This window comes from Rana temporaria, chromosome 1, assembly GCF_905171775.1.
Source record: "Rana temporaria chromosome 1, aRanTem1.1, whole genome shotgun sequence".
NCBI lineage: Eukaryota > Metazoa > Chordata > Amphibia > Anura > Ranidae > Rana > Rana temporaria.
In genome coordinates, this window is record NC_053489.1 from 88,891,526 (window position 1) to 88,911,664 (window position 20,139).

General features: G+C 42.4%; 1 protein-coding gene across 4 annotated transcripts in view; it reads right to left on the reverse strand.

Moving 5' to 3' along the window:
* The window catches only part of ERBIN (erbb2 interacting protein), a 321,390-nt gene that overhangs the window by 88,958 nt on the left and 212,293 nt on the right, over nt 1–20,139 (reverse strand). For all 4 annotated transcript variants that reach the window (XM_040340100.1, XM_040340071.1, XM_040340090.1 and 1 more), the window contains one exon: nt 16,268–16,385. In XM_040340100.1, coding sequence (XP_040196034.1) covers nt 16,268–16,385 — 118 coding nt within the window. The remainder of the gene's footprint in view (nt 1–16,267; nt 16,386–20,139) is intronic.

The following is a 20,139-nucleotide window of genomic DNA, read 5'->3' on the forward strand; positions in this document are numbered from 1 at the left end:
TTAATCATAATATGAGGTGATCCACAGTATAAAAAGTGAGAAATCCACCCCTCCCCCACATAACACATCCTGGTAATATACAATGACCTGTGGATCACCTCATATTATGATGAACATAACATATGATAAACATGTCCAAGCTAGATATGTAAATAACATGTTACTCAAAGCAAGGAGAGAGGAAAGGACTTTGTATTTAGACAGGGTTTTATCTGGAAGTCTTAATTTTCACTGAACAATAAAAGAGGATTGCTCAGAGCTGGATTAACTCTGTGTGGCAAGACTGGGCACAGATGATAGGAAATCCTATACTCTACACTTTAAAGTGTCAGTCCAGCCAAAAGTTATATTTTAGATATCGGTTGAGTCAACCCCTGGTTTCATGCGTGTCTTGGATACTCCAGCTGCAAGAATCTCCCAGCCATAGTCCCTAAATCTTGTCTAGTCCATCTGGGAAGTTTTGGGTGCATCTGTCCCTCTTTGCAAGTTGCATTGTTTGCTATTACCTGCTCAATAATATAAATTGAATGCAAAAATCCAAAAGGAAGGGTGGGAATTCCGTTAAAATGGCCAACTTGGGTATGCAGAGCCAACATTTAAAGTGCGGAGATCAGAAGGTGACCCTTTTATATTTATAAAGAAATTAGGGCTGAAAAGGAGATAATAAAAAGAGAAATAGGAGAAAAAAAAGCTTCCCCTACACTGGATATTAGAGAGACTTTATACTGCTCCATTAAAAATTCTCAGATTTGGTCCTGTGGGTGGCTAAAGCAAGCCATGGTTGCCATATGTTTAGGAATTTGGTGCGTCTGCCTATAAGGATGGTCGTGAGCTTTTCATTAATTAATGCGTTGCTAGTTCTATTCAGATGTCAGCTTTCATTAGTGAAGAGAGATTAAAGGACAAGCCATAAGCTGGCCACAGATGGGTAGAATTTTGAACAAAAATTCTTGGGGGGAAAAAAAGGATCTAGGAAAGTTTGTTCATTTTCTAATCGTAAGTGGACTAAACCAATGTTTGTTTCAACTGCAGTGACAAGAAAATTAGAAGGAGCAGGATGGAAATTTTTTCTCAAACAATATTTTTTTACAGTGCATGTGGTTTTCATTCTGTCCATTCATTTCAAAATCAAATGCTAAAAGCAAATAAAAACTTTCCAACAGCAAACGCATGTTTTGATAATTTTCACACAAATTTTCTTAAGACTTAAGATTTTTTGAAATTCTGTCCACCTTTGGCCAACTAAAGTCTACTGCCACCAGTCTGAGCAGAATGACAGATTTGCACTACGATAGACGACATCAAAATTACAATTGCAGGGAACTACTGCTAGGACAGGAAGCTCAGCTTACCCATGCACTGAGCAGGTATAGTTGCCACGCCTTCCTATGGAAACGCTATAAAGCACAGGTGTCAAACACAAGGCCAGCGGACCGAATCTGGCCCTCCAGGCCATTTCATGTGGCCCTCAAACCTCAGGAGATTGCAGGAGAGCTCCAGCCCTCATCTGGTCCTACTCCAGACCCTTACTTTTTGCTTTCAAGCAATGCATCCAGCCTTTTCCCAGCAGCAGCATAAGGAAAGGGGGGTGCACTGTGATGTAAGGGAGAATGGGGGACTCGACTTCTAATGGTGGGGTGGCTCTTGACATCAAATGTAAAGGGGAGGGATGTGCTGGACATCTAATCTTACAAATACAACCGGGCCTTTTGAGGACAATCAATGGTGATGTGGTCCACGGTGAAATTGAATTTGACACCCCTGCTATAAAGCATTGTTGGCTGTGGATAGAGTTGGGAAATGTTGGAACTTCTATCAGGTGTCTATTGTTGATTTCCCATGACTGCCTGTCTGTCAGTGCCCATGCAGATATGTCCTCAGCAGGGGAAAACACTGCAAAATAAACCTACTAGAGGTTCTAATCCTCCCCAGTGCTTATATTGCCATCAGAGCCCTCCCCTTCTTGTTCTGCTGACCTCAGGAATGAAGGGGAAAGGTATCACAGATAAAACTTGGGATATAAGAAGATGGTAGTTGATTTAATTTGTGGGCACTTTTAAAAAACTGAAATATACAGTAATTTCAGCATTAACTGAACTGACCTAAAAGGATGAAGACAACGAGAGAGACCATACTTTGCCTTGGTTTCAAACCTGAATATAATTGACTTCTTGATCATTTAAAAAATAACTCAAGCAAGTGAGTTTATAGACATAAGGTCACCTTGACATTAATATTTTCAGCAAGCTTGGAGACTGCACATTAAGAACTATTTAACCATTGTTAAAGCCAGCCCTTGGGACTAATGAGCCAGGAAAGAGCGAGAAATCAAAGACAAGAAACCAGAGTTTAACTCAGTGACAGGCCCCTCAGCAATGCGGATAGGAAGTGGGAGACTCAAGCCCACTATCGGAGGAAGACGAGAACTTCCTCTTCCATTATCATTACTGAAGGTGGAAAATAGGTCACCACTAAACAGACTACCACAATGGGTTGCCGCTATATAAAATGACCAGGGATAGAGGAACTATAAGCTTCAACCATATCTGCATCGTAGGGTGCTCAGCACTCATTTCTCCCATCTACCAAAACGATTTCTGGTATAAATACAGTATAAAAAGATATATAGGTGGTTCGCCCAATATGCAAGTGCTCACTGAACAGATGTGTCCTGCGTGGTTTCGGCCCACTTTTTTTGACTGCAAGGTGTTTTTTCACCTTAATGCATCCTAGTGCTCGTCTGAGGCTACGCTGGCTCAAAAGTGGAAGTGTCATTGATAGCGACAAATCATATTTCTTGTTTCCTTTAACAAATAACCTGTGATTAACTCCTAAGGTGAAACACATTTACTAAACTTTTCATAAGTTCAATGCTTTTTTTTCCTTAAAGAAACCAGTCGGGAGCTCTGGTACATACCTCAGTCATCCACCAATCCAATGTGATTATTTCTTTAATGGTCACTAACATATGCACTTTGTACTATGGGATGTCAATGGTGGCTGGATCTTCTGTTTTTACATGAGGCCTGTGTGAGGAGTCACCTGAGTTTAGACACTCCAAGGGCGCACTGAGAAATGTTTTGAGAGATTACATTACTTTTAGATTTTTACCTACCATGCCAGGTTCACTAAGTTTTTATCCAGCAGAAAATAAAACACTGATCACAAAGCCAATATGTCTGGTTGGTAAGTGACTGACACCCAAAAGTCAGTCACCCTCAGCAGAGCAATCATCTCACACTGATTGCAATTTCATTCTCAATTTCTTGAAAAGCAGCTGCTCCATGAAGTGGTCATCAATTTTCCAGCTCTTGTACTTATTAAACCAATTGGTAGCGTGCAAGATGCGATTTTCCACCTCCTGTACTGTCCGTGCCGGACATGCTTCAATCATAGCTCTTCAGCAATCAAATACTACAACGCCCATCTTACAAACAGCTGAAGATATCTTAAGGATCAGTATATTATTAAAAAAATATACACTCATCAGACACTTTATTAGGTACACCTTGCTAGTACCGGGTTGGATCCCCTTTTGTCTCCAGAATGGTCTTAATTCCCTTTGGCATAGAATCAACAAGGTGTTGGAAACATTCCTCAGAGATTTTGGTCCATAGTGACATGACATCACACAGTTGCTGCAGATTTGTAGGCTGCATATCCATGATGCAAATCTCCCATTCCACCACATCCCAAAGGTGCTCTCAGTGGTCCCCAACCTTTTTGACCCCGGGGACCAGCTGCGTGGACGAAAATTGTGCCAAGGCCCGGGGTTGGGGTTGGCACACGGGGGGCAAGCGATTTTTCACGGGCAATTTGTCAGCGCATTATTTATATTATTACATTGTAGTAATAAATGAAATGGTTCAACTCACGATAATGCAGAATCCGTGGGAGCCATGAGCGTGTCACTTGCCACGCCACATACCACCAGATGCCAAATGTCACTTGCCACGTTGCCTGCCACCAGATGCCGAATGTCACTTGCCACGTGGCTTGTCACCAGATGCGGAATGTCACTTGTCACGTCACCTGCCACGTTGCCTGTCTCCAGATGCGGAATGTCACTTGCCACATCACCTGCCACCAGATGCGAATTGTCACTGCATTTGGTGGCAGCACTAGTCCATGTGGTGGGTGAAAAATTAAGGCAGAAGAGCGGTGATGCGGGGGGCGGTGACAGATGTCATCTCTCTGATCCCCGTGCACTTCCGACATTGAGGCTGAAAAGGCAGAAGAGCAGCGATGCGGGGGGGGGGGGGGGCAGAGAGAGATGATGTCATCTCTCTGATCCCTGCGCACCTCCGACATTGACGCTGAAAGGGCGCAAGAGCAGCGATGCGGGGGGCGGAGAGAGATGTCATCACTGCTTGCCCGCACGCTCGTTTATCTCTTCCACCCGGCGCTTATATCCCAGCCGCCTGGCTATCTCATACCGTCCGCACCCGCGGCCCGTCTGTAGTAAGGCCACGGCCCGGTAGTGGGCCGCGGCCCGGGGGTTGATGACCCCTGCTCTAATGGATTGAGATCTGGTGACTGTGGAGGTCATTGAAGTACAGTTAACTCATTGTCATGTTCAGGAAACCAGTGGTGAGATGATTTGAGCTTTGTGACGCAGTGCATTATTCTGCTGGAAGTAGCCACCAGAAGATGTCACAGGGATGGACATGGTCAACAACAATACTCAGGTAGGCCACGGAATTTAAACGATGCTCAATTAGTACTAAGTGGCCCAAAGAGTGACAAGAAAATATCCCCCACACCATTACACCTCCATCACCAGCCTGAGCTGTTGATACAAGGCCGGATGGATCCATGCTTTCATGTTCACGCCAAAATCTCACCCTACCATCTGAAATCGGGACTCATCAGACCAGGCATTGTTTTTCCAATACTCAATTGTCCTAGTTTGGTGAGCCTGTGTGAATTGTAGCCTCAGTTTCCTGTTCTTAGCTGACAGGAGCGGGGCCCGGTGTGGTGTTTTGCTGTTGTAGCCCATCTGCTTCAAGGTTCGATGTGTTGTGCGTTCAGAGATGGAATTCTGCATGCCTTCGTTGTAATGAGTGGTTGAGTTACTGCTGCCTTTCTATCATCTCAAAATTGTCTGTCAATTCTCCTCTTTCATCGACAAGACATTTTCATCCACACAACTGTGCTCACTGGATATTTTCCCTTTTTTGGTTGTGCATGAAAATCCCAGTAGATTTTCTGCAGTTTTTGAAATACTCAGACCAGCCCCTCTGACACCAACAACCATGCCACAATCAAAGTCACATAAATTCCCGTTCTTCCCCATTCTGATGCTCGGTTTGAACTTCAGCAAGTTGTATTCACCACGTCTAGATGTCTAAATGCATTGAGTCGCTGCCATGTGATTGGCCGATTAGCAATTTGTGTTACCAAGCAATTGAACAGGTGTACCTAATAAAAGGAGGCCGGTGAGTGAATATAGAAAAATATATTTTGCTTCACAGGTGTATTTCCTCACAAGTCAAAAAATACTTTTTTTTCAAGGCAGTTATTGTAATACCCTGAAATTTATCATGATTTAAGCATTAAGTTTCAGATGATAGTAGAAATCAGACTTGTAAGTGGAGTGGGTGCCTGCTGTACAGGGAAGGGGAAGTATTCAAAGGGGCTAGTCAACACTGAAGAGTAAGTAAAGCAAGACAGCTAAAGTACCCACTTCCTGAAGAAAAAGATACTGCATTTAAAGCGGTGTTTCACCCTAAAAACTAATTTCTAGCATGTCATCAAGCATACTAGCGCGAGCTACAGTATGCCTTTCTTTTATTTTTTGGCGCCGTACTTACAGTTTACTGCCGTAGTGAAGTTTCAGACTCCCCGCGGGGAATGGGTGTTCCTATGCAGAGGGAAGATGATTGACGGCCGGCTATGGCGTGTCACGCTTCCCGAAGATAGGCGAAATAGGACTTGCCTCTTCACGGCGATATACGGCGCCTGCGCACAGACATCAGAGCTGACTGCGCAGGCGCCGTGAAGAGGCAAGTCCTATTTCGGCCATCTTTGGGAAGCGTGACGCGCCATAGCCGGCCGTCAATCATCTTCCCTCTGCATAGGAACGCCCATTCCCCGCGGGGAGTCTGAAACTTCACTACGGCAGTAAACCAAGTACGGCGCCAAAAAATAAAATAAAGGCGTACTGTAGATCGCGCTAGTATGCTTGATGGCATGCTAGGAAAAAAAATGTTTTTTTAGGGTGAACCCCCGCTTTAAGAAACATCTTTATTCATCACATCAGCAGAAATAAATACTCCTACTAAATAGAGGTTGATTTACTAAAACTGAGTGCAAAAACGAGTGCAACTGTGCATGGTAGCCAATTGGCTTCTAACTTCCGCTTGTTCAAATAAGCTTTGGCAAAAAAAAGGAAGCCGATTGGTTTCTGTGCAGATCTACACCAGATTTAGCATTTTCCAGTTTTAGTAAATTAACCCCATAGAGTCTTCTCAAACTGTTTTTTTTTTTCTGCCCTGGTGAATAGGTAAATTAGGGAGAATGATGTCCCCTTCACCTGAAGTACTGGATTGAAATAAGCCAAACCAATACTTTGTCGAACACAAAGTCGCCCTTTGCTTGCTCTAGTCTCAGATATCAGCTGGACAGCTAGTGCATTGTTAGAAATAGGTTGGCACCTGGCGGTGCGGCAGACGGCGGAGGTGGGTGGCATCTGTTTTGGTTCCCTCTCTGAAAAGATTTCTTTATATGCAGATGACGCCCTAATTTACCTGGATGGCTCTGAGCGGTCCTTTGTCTCTTTGATGGGAGTGGTGGAGGAGTTCGGGAGGGTCTCTGGGTTGAGGGTGGGCTGGGAAAAGTCGGTGGCATTCCCTGTAGGTCCTGCACTCGATTATTCATACCTCTCTAGGTCTAAATTGTCCATTCATCCTACTTTCAAATATTTGGGGATATATATTAATGCAGACCTATCTTCCTTTGAAGCTCTCAATATTGCCCCCATTGTGACACATATGGAGACCAGGCTTAAAACCTGGGCTTCTCTACCGCTAAATCTCATAGGCCGTGTAAATATTTTTAAGATGATCTACCTACCCAAATTTTTATATGTATTCCGGGCATCCCCAATTTTCTTGTTAAAAAAGCTATTTAAGAAACTTAATGCGATTCTGTTTGGCTTTCTTTGGCAGGGGTCGAGCCCACGTATTGCTAGGGCCTCTCTCCAGGCTGCGAAGTTGGATGGGGGTCTGGCATGTCCTAACCTGAGACAGTACTTTATAGCGTCTCAGCTTACGTATGTCTATGATTGGTTTTCGGAGGCCTCCCCGTCCTGTTCCACCGCTCTACTGACCGCTCAGATGGGCTCCAGGGACATGTTGGTTGATGACCTATTCAGGTCAAAGGCCGGCAAATGCTCTCGTAGCTCCCCGATAGAGGTTAGCTGGTCGGCTTGGCACGAGGGTAACGGGGTGCTTACAAATCTGGACGGGGTGTCCCCCAGGGCCCCCCTGTGGCAAAATGCTAATTTCCCTGAGCTCCTGGGTCACCCGGACTCGGGGTGGTGGACACGGATGGGTGTCACGCGTGTATCTCACATTTTTGTTCATGGCCAGTTTATTTCTTTTGAGGAACTGAGGGCACGTACTGTTATATTACAGCAGAGCTGTCTGTTCAGATACATGTCTCTCCGCCACGCGGTGCGGACTCAATTTGGGGGTCTGACCCTGGAGCTCACGGAATCGCCTCTAGAGGCGCTCATGTCATACTCAGATATCGAGAAACTGGTTACAACGTTTTACACTCGCCTCCAGGCGGCGGGGGTTAAACCCTTTCAGATTGCCAGACGGAAATGGGAGGTGGACATTCCGGGGGCTGTCTGAGGAGGGGTGGGAGGAGGCCTCGGAGGTGTGCTTCCTTGATCTTGTGGGGTTGTGTGATCAGTATGTACAGTTCAAATTTATCCATCAGCTTCACTATACCCCTGCCAGATTGACCCGCATGGGTCTGATGTCTAGTGCTTCCTGTCCCAGGTGTGATTCCACTGAGGCTGATTACCTACACATGTTCTGGTCATGCCCTGCTGTTGTACCGTACTGGAGGGACTTGTTCTCTTTTTTTAAGGACAATCTACATGTATCGGTTTCTCTTACTCCGGAAACTGGATTGCTGGGGGTGCTCAATGACTCTGTACCTACAACTCATGCTCGAATTCTGATAAGAATTGTATTGTTCTATGCCAGGAAGTTGATATTGTTGCATTGGAAGAGCGCTTCTGCACCGGATATCCAAATGCTATACCGTATGGTTAATAAAGTTTTACCCATGTTTAAGTGTATATATAAGGGCAGGGCTTGTCACAAAAAGTTCAGCAAGATCTGGCAACCCTGGCTGGATATAGCGGACTCCTTCTGGAAGGACACCCCGCTATCCCAGTCATAAATGGCTGCGGGTGGGGGGGGGGCGTGGAGGGCTCTGATGGTCGCAGGGGGGTGAGAGAGGGGCAGTGTGTGGTTTGGATGTGGGGGGAGGGGAGGGGAGGGTAGGGATGTCTGTATGGGTTGAGGTTGTGAGTGGGTGTGTGTGGAGGTGTGTGATTGGTGGGGTATGCATGGTTGAAGTTCTAACCGTTATTTCCACTGTTTGTTGGTTTCCTATGACCGAGGGGCAAATTTGGCCCTATTGGGATGCCCCGTAGAATATTGTCCCTCCGTTGAGGGGATGGGGTGTTTAATTCTCAGGAAGGGGTAATGGTTTATTGTGTAGGACTGTTTGACCTGTGTGTCATTCTATGGTGATACTGTAACAACAATTGTACATTACTATTTGTTGAATGTGCCTGTAGAAAATCAATAAAACATTTTCAAAAAAAAAAAAAGAAATAGGTTGGCACGACCAGTGTATGACTGCAAAGAAGCAGGTAACTAAACCTGCATATGTAAGGAGCAAATATAGCTATCACTGTGTACATATACAATTAGAAATTAGATTTTTTTTTATAAAATGAACATATATTGATACGATTATTTATATAAACCTGATCTCTTTATAAGCACTGGAGACTACACATCTTTAGGGTATAGAAAAACTGCCATGGCTATGCATCCAATAGAACTGCTACAAAGTTGCAGAATTTCAGCTCTGTATTTTCCCTTCCATTTTGATGGGAATGTCAATATTTGTTTCACTTCTATTACAGGCCCTATAAAGTTTAATCTCATTTTCTGTCTCTCAGTGAAGCCCGATTCAGACATCTACTGTAAAGGGAAAAGCACAGGACAATTGGCAGAATTGGAAATCTTCATTATCAGAACAGCCAGACAACAAGTGCAACCCAAGGTAGCAGCTTGATTACATTAACCGCTTGAGGACCGCCGCATGGCGGTATACGTTGGCTAAATGGCACGGCTGGGTGTACATATACATCCCCACTGAAGATCCCAGCGACCCGGTCCTCTTCTGCGTGACCGTCTCCACGGGAACAGCGGACCCGATCGCCGCCGGTGTCCCGCGATCGGGTCACAGAGAGGAAGAACGGGGAGAGGTAAGTGTAAACAAACCTCTCCCCGTGCTTCCTAGTGAGCCTGTCACTGATAGTCTGTTCCCTGTCATATGGAACTACGATCAGTGACATCACACGTCCAGCCACGCCCCCCCACAGTAAGAATCACTCCCTTAGGGCACACTTAACCCCTACAGCGCCCCCTCCTGGTTAACCCCTTCACTGCCAGTGTCATTTTTACAGTAACCAGTGCATTTTTATAGCACTGTTCGCACATATGAGGTCACACTTAACCCATACAGTGCCCCCTAGTGGTTAACTCCTAAACTGCAATTGTCATTTTCACAGTAATCAGTGCATTTTTATAGTACTTTTTGCTGTGAAAATGACAATGGTCCCAAAATAGTGTCAAAAGTGTTCGATGTGTCAGCCATAATGTCGCAGTCACGATAAAACTCGCTGATCGCCGCCATTACTAAAAATTATATATATATACATAAAAATGCAATAAAACTATCCCCTATTTGGTAGACGCTATAAATTTTGCGCAAACCAATCAAACGCTTATTGCAATTTTTTTTACCAAAAATATGTAGAAGAATACGTATCGGCCTAAACTGAGGGAAAAAAAACTTTTTTTATATATATATCTTTTTTGGGGATATTTATTATAGCAAAAAGTAAAAAAATATTGAATTTTTTTCAAAATTGTCGCTCTAATTTTGTTTATAGCGCAACCGCAGAGGTGATCAAATGCCACCAAAAGAAAGCTCTATTTGCGGGCAAAAATTTGTTTGGAAGCCACGTCGCACGACCGCGCAATTGTCCATTAAAGCAACGCAGTGCCGAGTCGCAAAAAGGGGCCAGGTCCTTTAACTGCATAATGGTCCGGGGCTTAAGTGGTTAAAATGTACCTTAAAGTGTATTTCCATGTTTGCAGTCAAATTGGCATAACACCTGCTGTATATTTGTTACTGTACATGTTCCCATTCACATAGCTTAAAAATATTAAAATTGCTGATGCTGGGTAATAAGTAGGTCTGATCGATAATGTGGGGAGAGCCTGGGTTATTATTTTCCTGATGGTATCGATGATTAGTGGGAATGTCTTCATCCTATGTGGGAATGGGTGGGTTGCACAAGGGAGTGGGAGGTGGGGTGGGATTGATTTTTAGTAGTTTGTGTATGGCCTGTGACAGTTGAGCCTGCCCAATAGGCCTTGTGGTGTAAGCTTATTATTTTTCAAAACCAATAAAAGAATTACAAAAAAAAAAAAAGCAAGCAAAAAAAAAAAAAAACTTTCCCCTCTCTATCCTAAATGTAAGAGTAAAACAAAAAAAGTTTTGGCTATAGATATACAATAAATATAGCAAGAGTATGTAATCTTCATATATAAAGAGTAGGTAATCTTCATATATAAAGAGTATGTAAACTCAACATTTCATATTCCTGATATGTGGCTGCTGTACCATGTACATGTATGAAAATCGTATCCTTTTCTCTTTGTATTGCTACCTTTGTGTGAAATCCCTGGTGTTCCTGCTAGACCCTCTGCTTTCCTATTAAAAACGGACCACACCAAGCAGGATAACACACCGTGGTCAGCTCTCAAGCTGTGCTGGGATCTCAGCCTGCTTTTGAACAAAGATCAGACTTAACATGACACCCCCACCTCCATGCACAGGGCCAGATTCAGGTACATTTACGTTACGCCTCGGCGGCGTAACGTATCCCATTTACGTTGCACCGCCGCAGGTTTACAGCGTAAGTGCCTGATTCACAAAGCTCTTACCTGTAAACTTGCGGCGGTGTAACGTAAATCCGCTCGGCGCAAGCCCGCCTAATTCAAATGGGGCGGGCACCATTTAAATTAGGCGCGTTCCCGCGCCGAACGTTCTGCTCATGCTCCGTTAGGAAATTTCCCGACGTGCTTTGCGCGAAATTACGGCGCCCCGACGTTTTTTTTGAACGGCGACATGCGTTGTGGCGTTTCGTATTCCCGGACGTCTTACGCAAAAGAAAAAAATAATGAAATTCGACGCGGGAACGACGGCCATACTTTAACATGGCTGTTCTAAAGATAAGCCATGTTAAAGCAGGCCTAACTTTGCGACGGGAAAAACCGACTAGCGACAACGTAAGAGATTGCGACGAACGCGCGGATCTTCGTGGATCGCCGTAAGTAGTCATTTGCACATTCTACGCCGACCGCAATGGAATCGCCACCTAGCGGCCGGCCTAGAATTGCATCCTAAGATCCGACGGTGTAAGTCAATTACACCTGTCGGATCTTAGGGCTATCTATGCGGAACTGATTCTATGAATCAATCGCATAGTTAGGATGGGCGGATCACAGAGATACGACGGCGTATCAGGAGATATCTCTTTTGTGAATCTGGCCCACAGTCTCTCACTGGGAAGATCAGTTTGCCGATTATGTTCTCAGCTCTTATGCATCTGAGAACAGAGGATAAATTATTAATTTTATAATATACTATATATATATATATATATATATATATATATATATATATATATATATATATATATATATATATATATATATATATATAATTAGTGCTCATTTACAATCACTTCAAGTGTGTTCCTATAAACTGTCTACACAAAACTTCATAACAGCAGGCCTAGATCCAGAAATCTCATCCTTCAAACTGTGAAAAATTGAGCTGTGACTAACATAGCTATTGCAGTAGGCATTCTGTAGCTGCTCTGTTGTCATAGCCAACTTTGTTATCCATTCTGAAGGCCTATGAGGCTGCAAGAAGATCGCCATATTAATAGTGGCACCCATCACTGGGCAGTTCTTGTTCATAGACCCCACCCGCTGATGTCACCATCAATGTAATCCAGAGATTAGAGGCAGGAGGGGGGTAGAATAAACCTCTGATGACGTAAAACTCTTAATCAGCTATTGTGAAGATAATAGAACAGTTTGTACCTAGGCACTGTCCTATTTGGAAAAGTTATTTTGCGTTTAATGGGGAATTGTATGCCAATATTGCATTTTTTTATTAAATGCTTTACCACATTAAACTGTGTGTATTAATTACTGGTAAAAAGCCAGACACTTAAGATTGTAAGTATAGGCTGGATATAGCGAATTCTGGAACTTACAGGATAAGTTAACTTAAAAAAAAAAAAAAAAATGCAAATTATTTTGCAAGTTAAAAAAAAAAAATTTGCATTTTTTTTTTGCCTGTAAAGCATTGCACCATCGATCAGCCATGCAGGTCTCCTGCAGACCTCTCAGTGTATCGGTGTGCCTGTAAGGGCAAGCAGATACAGTGACAGAAAGAATCAATTAACTACCATGGAGCTCCACAGAGTAGTGGTAGTTCATTGCGAACTACATGCCGACATGTGCAAAGGATGTCGGGATTTGTAGTTCATTCGTACAAGGAGCTCAGTGTATGAATGATGTGGGCGTTTAGGCGGAGCTCTGCCGATTTCAAAAACGGACAGCTAGTATGGGGAACTTCTCCCTGTACTGCTGTTACAGGGAGTGCGGGGGAAGCAGGCAGCGTCTGCAGCCATGGGAACATGTTACATGTTCCACCCTAAAAACATGCAACTTATCCTTTAAGCAAAGTTTATGGCTATGGTAGATTTCAATGCCAGTCGCTCCAATTGTGGTACATTTGGAAAGCAGATCATCAACACCTAGTACAAGATCACCTCAAGAAATGTACAGTATTTGATGAATGATGGTGAATCACATGCAAAATGACCTTTGATCATTCTCACTTTCATATTTTCAAACAAAAGATATCGTGCATCACTAAAAAGATTCTTCTTCCCTACTATAGGTCTATATCGAACATATTAAAAATTCTGTTAAAGTCAAAGATTATTACTTATTACTGACCTGTGGTGAATCTTTTTCATTATGACAGGATACTAAATGCATGCATCCATGATGGAGCGGAAAGGAAATGCCACAGATCCTGTTATTACCACATCCCAGCCTCAGGATGCATTATACTTGTTCCATAATAGAGGTCAAATTGTAAGTTCTCAAGAACAAGGATGGGTAGGGTAGTGAACCACTAAACTAGTCTACAAATCTGAAACATTTAAATTGAGTTCACTTCCAGGTAATTAACCATTCTCTACAAGTTTCCAACAACTATTAGGAGCAAAAAAAAATCTCACAACCCCTTAAATGTTTTAGGTAACAAGAACGAAGGCTGCATCATCTGAGCCGAGTGAGGAAGGGTTCAGATCGCTTTCAACATTTTACCGGTGGTGTCCTCTGTAGTTGAAAAAGGTGTCTGACTCCACAGTAAATGAGAAAACCAGCCTGTTCCCTTTTTATATATCTACATCTCTATTAGGAAAATGTCTTCTAACAGCTTTCCCGGGTGCAGAAGGGAAATTTAGGCCGGCCATAAATGGTTCGAATCTTCCTGCTGAACCGGCCAAGATTCTAAGTTTTTAATGGGCAAGCTGAATGTACCAAGTTGATCAATTAATTAACGTGGGTACAACCAGCCTGCTGTACTCTCTTGTGATTATAACCAGTGGCTGCTATAGCCGCTAGCGATAACCATCTTCTCCCGGCAGGGACGGCTTGCCCCGCCCCTTCCCGTGCCGGAAGACTACAATGCCTCGGCAGGAGGGAATCCCCATCAGCGCTGTCTGTGTTGAAGGGGGGGATCATGCTGCTTGTGGTTGCAGGAAACATATACGCAACGTGCATGGCTTGCCTAAAAGTTTTACAGCGGGAACAGCAACTTCAGAACAAGTCTATTAACCCAGCCAATGAAATGTTCTCCAAAATAAGCTGGCTGGAGGGAGACATACTACCCCATAGATATGGTATTGTTCCACTATACAGCCAAGCAACCATATCGGAATCTCTGCTGATATGGGGTTCTCCTGGCTATATTGACCCTTTCAGCCTGTGCCTTTGATAAACAGAAACAGACTATGGGCACTGGCCATCCAGTTCTTAAAAATATTTCTCCACCCACAGATTCCTATGTGAAAAACATTCTTACTCTCTGCACACACCTTCACTAACTGGACACATTTATATGTTTTAAAGTAATACTCTGAGTTTTGTGGACTTTTCCTACAGATTTCAGCTTTGCTTCATATAACCCACTACAAGAAATGTGTATCTGAGGCTGGGCTATGTTTGTGTTAAAGCAGCTCTAATCACAGTGGCAGCTTTAAGCCGGGGTACATGGGTTTCGAAATTCAGTCAGTTCAGCAGGAACCAGATGAATTAGGATCTGGGTATGGCCCACCCTGTTCTACAAAAGCTAAACCTTGGATCAACTTCTGTCAAACGGTCCTATTGGAAACTCTGTATCAATCAACTGCTGCAGTGTTGATCAGTGTATTCTGACAACAAAAGGAGTCCCCACTCTAAGAATACAATAGCACAATGGAGAGGATTTGCTTCATCCACATAGCTTGTGTGGATGCAGGAATCAGTTCCTTCTGGTCAAAAAACAAAACAACGAAAGTTGTCCATACATGGAACGAAATTCACCAGTTCAGCAGGGACTGGCCTAATTTCGACTTATGTGTGGGCAGGCTGGTTATACACAAGTTGATCCATCAATCGACTCGTTTACAACCATCTTGTTGAGATTTTCATAAACGATCAGTGCTGCCAGCTATTCGAACGGAAATACAATGCCACAGTGGGAAAGATTCCCCCATACACCTTGAATGTATGTGTGGGGGGGAATTGTGTCTTTTTATGTTCAACTCACAGGTTGAACAAAAAAATGATCAATGTTTGACCCGCCTAACAGATTGTACCCAGTTTAGCAGCTCATCAATGACAAGAGGAAGCACACCACAGATCCCCCACCTGTGCGTGTGTATCCACCAGTCTTTTAGCTAAAGGTAGTCAGACATTTTATGGTCCAGTCCACTACAGACAAATTGGATGACAGTATCATTTTCACAACCATCCACACAATCTGGTCTATAGTTATCTTTAGATTAAAGCTCAGTTAAACTTTTTAGTTTACATTAATTGTATTATATCAAAATCTAGGCTGCCCAACAGCAATCAGAATTGATAATTATGGGTGGTGAGCGTCAAGCAGGCCATTTCAGGTTGCAGGAAAAAAAAAAAATGATCGATTTACAGTCACAGTTGATTGTGGAATTCCACCCATGGAGTTTTGTGTAGAGCCATTCCTGCTGGGAGAACACAGCGATTAGTGCTAGCGGCTACAGCAATCCAACATGCTGGTTGTATCCAAGTCAATCAATGGATCGACTCAAACAATCAGCCTGCCCATAGATGGATTGAACTTCGGACAGGTCCCTGGTGAACTGCCCACATTGCGATCCATCTATGGCTGGCTTTATTGACTGCACACTGCTAGGAAGTACTATGTCTACTTGACACTTTTATTTATTGCCCCTATACTTCCAAAATTGGGGATCCTAGTATAGGTGGCATTGCTTAATAGCAGAAAAAGTATGCCTAACTATAGTTCTGTTAGCAAAAGGTATTTTTTCAGAAACATGTGGAAAGACGACACTACCATTAAAGAGTCTTAGCTTGCCATTTTCGCATCATGTAGAATTTAAACAACTTTTTGTCAGTAAAGCATATGATGCTGCATCCCTAAATGAAAGTAATCTGTAAATACAATCAACAGAAACAAAATAAATGACTGAATCCAGGGGCACAAATCAGAATCAAACAAAGAAAACAAGAACACGCACTTATTGTGCCAACTACAATAGTTAAGAGCTTATTGACACACAATTCAATTAACTTGTAAAGGAACTTACCATTCTTGCTGACATCTAGTTCCCTGAGATTAATGAGATTTGCTATAGATGCTGGCAATATTGTTAGGTCATTGTCTGGCAAACTCAACTTGTTCAGAGACTGGCAGTTGAATAGTTGCTATTGAGAAAAAATAGAAATAGGGGGAAAAAAAATATGTCAGCTTCCATTTTCTACTTCACAGCTGATGGTGGGAAAACACATGACAATACAACTGGCAATGAAACAATGGGTTATAGTATTTCAGTTGCTACAGCTAAACAAATTCATAGGTAAAGGGGTGCCTAGTCCAAATTGGAACTTCACTAAATGTTTTCATTCTCATTAAACATCCAGAATTACATTCACAATTAATTTCACTGACCCAGCCTAACTTGCTATTTGCAGTTGTCAACTTTAACCTTCATATATGCCAGGACCATCCAATATGAAAGAACAACACATTATAAATGGGTCCTGAGGAATAGTCACAGTCATATACTGGGCCACAGTGTTATTTGTTGTCTTTTACATTTTATTGCCTCTATTTACACCATGCGCAGACCCAAATATAAAACAAAACATAGGTCTGTGAATGGGAAAACTACAACTACTGACAGACTTTGTGGCTGTCAGCTTGTAGTTCTTAATGAACTACCTGAGAGCTGTTGCATGCCGTACGAGGTACGAGCAGACAGATACACGGACAGTCTGCAGTAGTCCTGCATGCACCCGCAATTTCCCGATCATGGGCATAATGCTTTACAGGCTCTTATTAAATAAAAATAATAAATGTACTTTTTATTACCTGTAAAAAGATGTGTATTTATGTATTTTAATTTACTTTTTTTTTTTTTAAAGGTGAACTTATCCTTTAATTGAACAAGCTAAAGTTAGAAGCAGATTGGCTACCATGCACAGCTGCAGCGGGTTCTAAGTGCTTCAATTTTAGTAAATCTCACCCTATATAATGCACTTTTGTGCATTTAATTATTTGTCAAAGAAATCTAAGCTCATCTTACCAGAAGAGACCAGTGCGGACAGCAGTTGATTGTAGTGAGGATAAAGGCACACTTCTATGATTTAATTATCTCTGGCTGCTATATTTACCCAGGAAGCCATTTCATAAATTATAATTGGCATGTCTAAATTTAGATTAAATGCCTGTTATATGTTTGCATTGAACTGGTCCAGCAGTGTTGTGTGAGTAATTTGTTTAAGGCAGAGGGCATCAGAAGGTATTGAATAAAATAGGCTCTAAACTAGAATACATGGGAGGATTTCTGTGTCGGACACAATGTTATTGGAAGCAAAGCCTCCTCTCTAATGAAAATAACTGCATCACAGAGCACAATGAGCCTCTGGACTGCAGCAATCCAGACAAAACCTACATACACCAATGTGGTATCATGGCCAATATTAGGAATTAATGCGTTATACTGCACTGTATGTCTACACCAGTTCTATAAATCACATTACGTTCCATGTCACAGATTTCATCAATAAGCTCTCCCTGTTCTCAGAATGTGTTATTATTCTTGTACCCATTGTAACCATTCAAAAAGGAACATTTTGTAGCAGAACAGAAACATTGTACATAAAAGGAATGAGAGTGGGAAGTAGAAACAAGCTTGCTTTTACAAATATGCTACTAAATACTGCACATTAGTATATAATATCTGCATTGTGAGGTCTTTTTATGAAGGCTGAAAATATTACCTATTTGGAAAAATGGCATGTAAATGGACAGAAAATAGCCTGAAGGTACTCAATGAGAAAAGCAATTGTATATATTAAAATGGCATGCATTACATTTGTCATGCAACTATTCAAAATTGGGGCCATCATAGTTTAATTTATTTACACCGAGGCAAGTTCACACTGATCATCTGCACTTTGGCCGCAATGCAGTGTACATACGGATTGTGTGTGGGTTAGCTACGCTCTCCCCTAGACTTCTATTATGTCCATAGCTTTGATAAGTGTTCTGAAAGGGCATCAAAAGTTCTGCATGCAGGTCAGGACTTTTTGGTCCACTTTCAGAATTCTCTTCAAATTTTCTTGTCACTACAGTCCACAACCAACACCTATGTAACCCAACCAACCATTAGCAAAAGATCCAAAGAACGGTCTAAGAACTAAAATTTTCAAACAAAATTCTACTGGTGTGATTTGCCAGTGAAGATAGTTTGAAGGCTAGCATTACAATACTCTATGTCAATGGTTTCCAAACTTCAGCCCTTAGCTCGCCTTTATCTGGCTGCAGAACCTATTCCCACTAATACCAGACACTCCGACTGACAACGGGCACCATTTCTTCCATCGACACCAATGATTGGGCATTTTTCCACCCACTGATACCAATGATGAGGCATTATGTCACCCACTGATACCAATGATGGAGCACTATTCCTTCCACTGATACCAATGATGGGGCAGTATTCTTTCCACTGATATAAATGATGAGCACTATCCCCGCCACTGACAACAATGATGGGGCACAATTCTTTCCACTGATACCAATTATAGGGCACAATTCCTCCCACTGATACCAATGATGGGTCACTACTGATATCAACAGGGCACTATTTCTCCCACTGACACAAATGATGGGGGCATCATTGCACCCACTGATACCAATGATGGAGCACTATTCCTCCCACTGATACCAATGATGAAACACTATTCCTCCCACTGATACCAAGAATGGGGTACTACCCCCCCCCCCAACCCCGTACCGATTCCAAGGATGGAGCACTATTCCTCCCACTGACACCAAAGATGGCCAATATACCTACCAAGGAAACATTGTACACTCCCACTGATGCCAGGGCAATGCCTACACCCAATGGCGATAGTCCAGCCCCCCTAAAGTCTTAAGGACAGTAAACTAGCCCTTTGTTTATTAAGTTTGGAGACCCTTGCTCTATATAATCTTCTTTACATCCTATGCGTTATCAAACTGGTTCACTCTATCAACCAAGATCTGCCTATTCCTGTTTTCTGACATTACTTATCTGTTGCCATCACTTTATTCTGTCTATTCATCAAACCGAAATGGTACAGCTGGTAGGAGTTAAACAAAATTGTCAATGGGTATTTTTATATTGGCTATACCCGTTGAATTATATGTGTACTGTAGAAAAATGTATTAAGGTCAAAACCAAAAGCCAATATCTGTCATGGTCTATAGACCCTGGCCCTTTCAGATTCCATGAACAACATTAATGACGCTGAAATGATCTGGTTGATGGGCTTAGGAGTCTATTAATGAAATTTCCTGCAAATTAGTCCTACATCTAGGTGTTATACAGAATAACTTCACATTACAAGCCATAGGCCATTCTCCTTTGCAATTATGTAGAAGGACACTGTAAATATTGTAAGAACTGTGTCATAAAATTGACAAAGCACTATAAAGATGTACAGAATGCAGGTAAATAACATAAATCGGGCTTCATTATCATTATACATTATAGGAGTTGGACCAATTAAAGCATAATTCACCATTTTGCTTTCTATGTTTTAATTCCAAAAGAATAGTAAAACCAAATATATTAGTTGTGCGTTAGATAACGCATGTATCAGTATTATTCCCTAAGCAGAACAAGACAGCAAACACAGGATGACCTTGTGTTTTTCCATATCCTCCTCTGACATTTACAAGGCTTGTTTCCTCTGGATCACTCCATGACCACCATAAAACTGCCTTTCATTGTTTAATGTTGGATGGTTATGAGGCCGTTTGACACTCCCAATGACACCAACACTTACAAAAAGGCACAAGGTGCACAATTAGCTCCTAACAAATTACAATATATTGCACATATGTTTACTTTTTCTACATTCAGCTCATAGGAGGTCAACGATTTCCAAGGAATTGCAAAACCTCAGA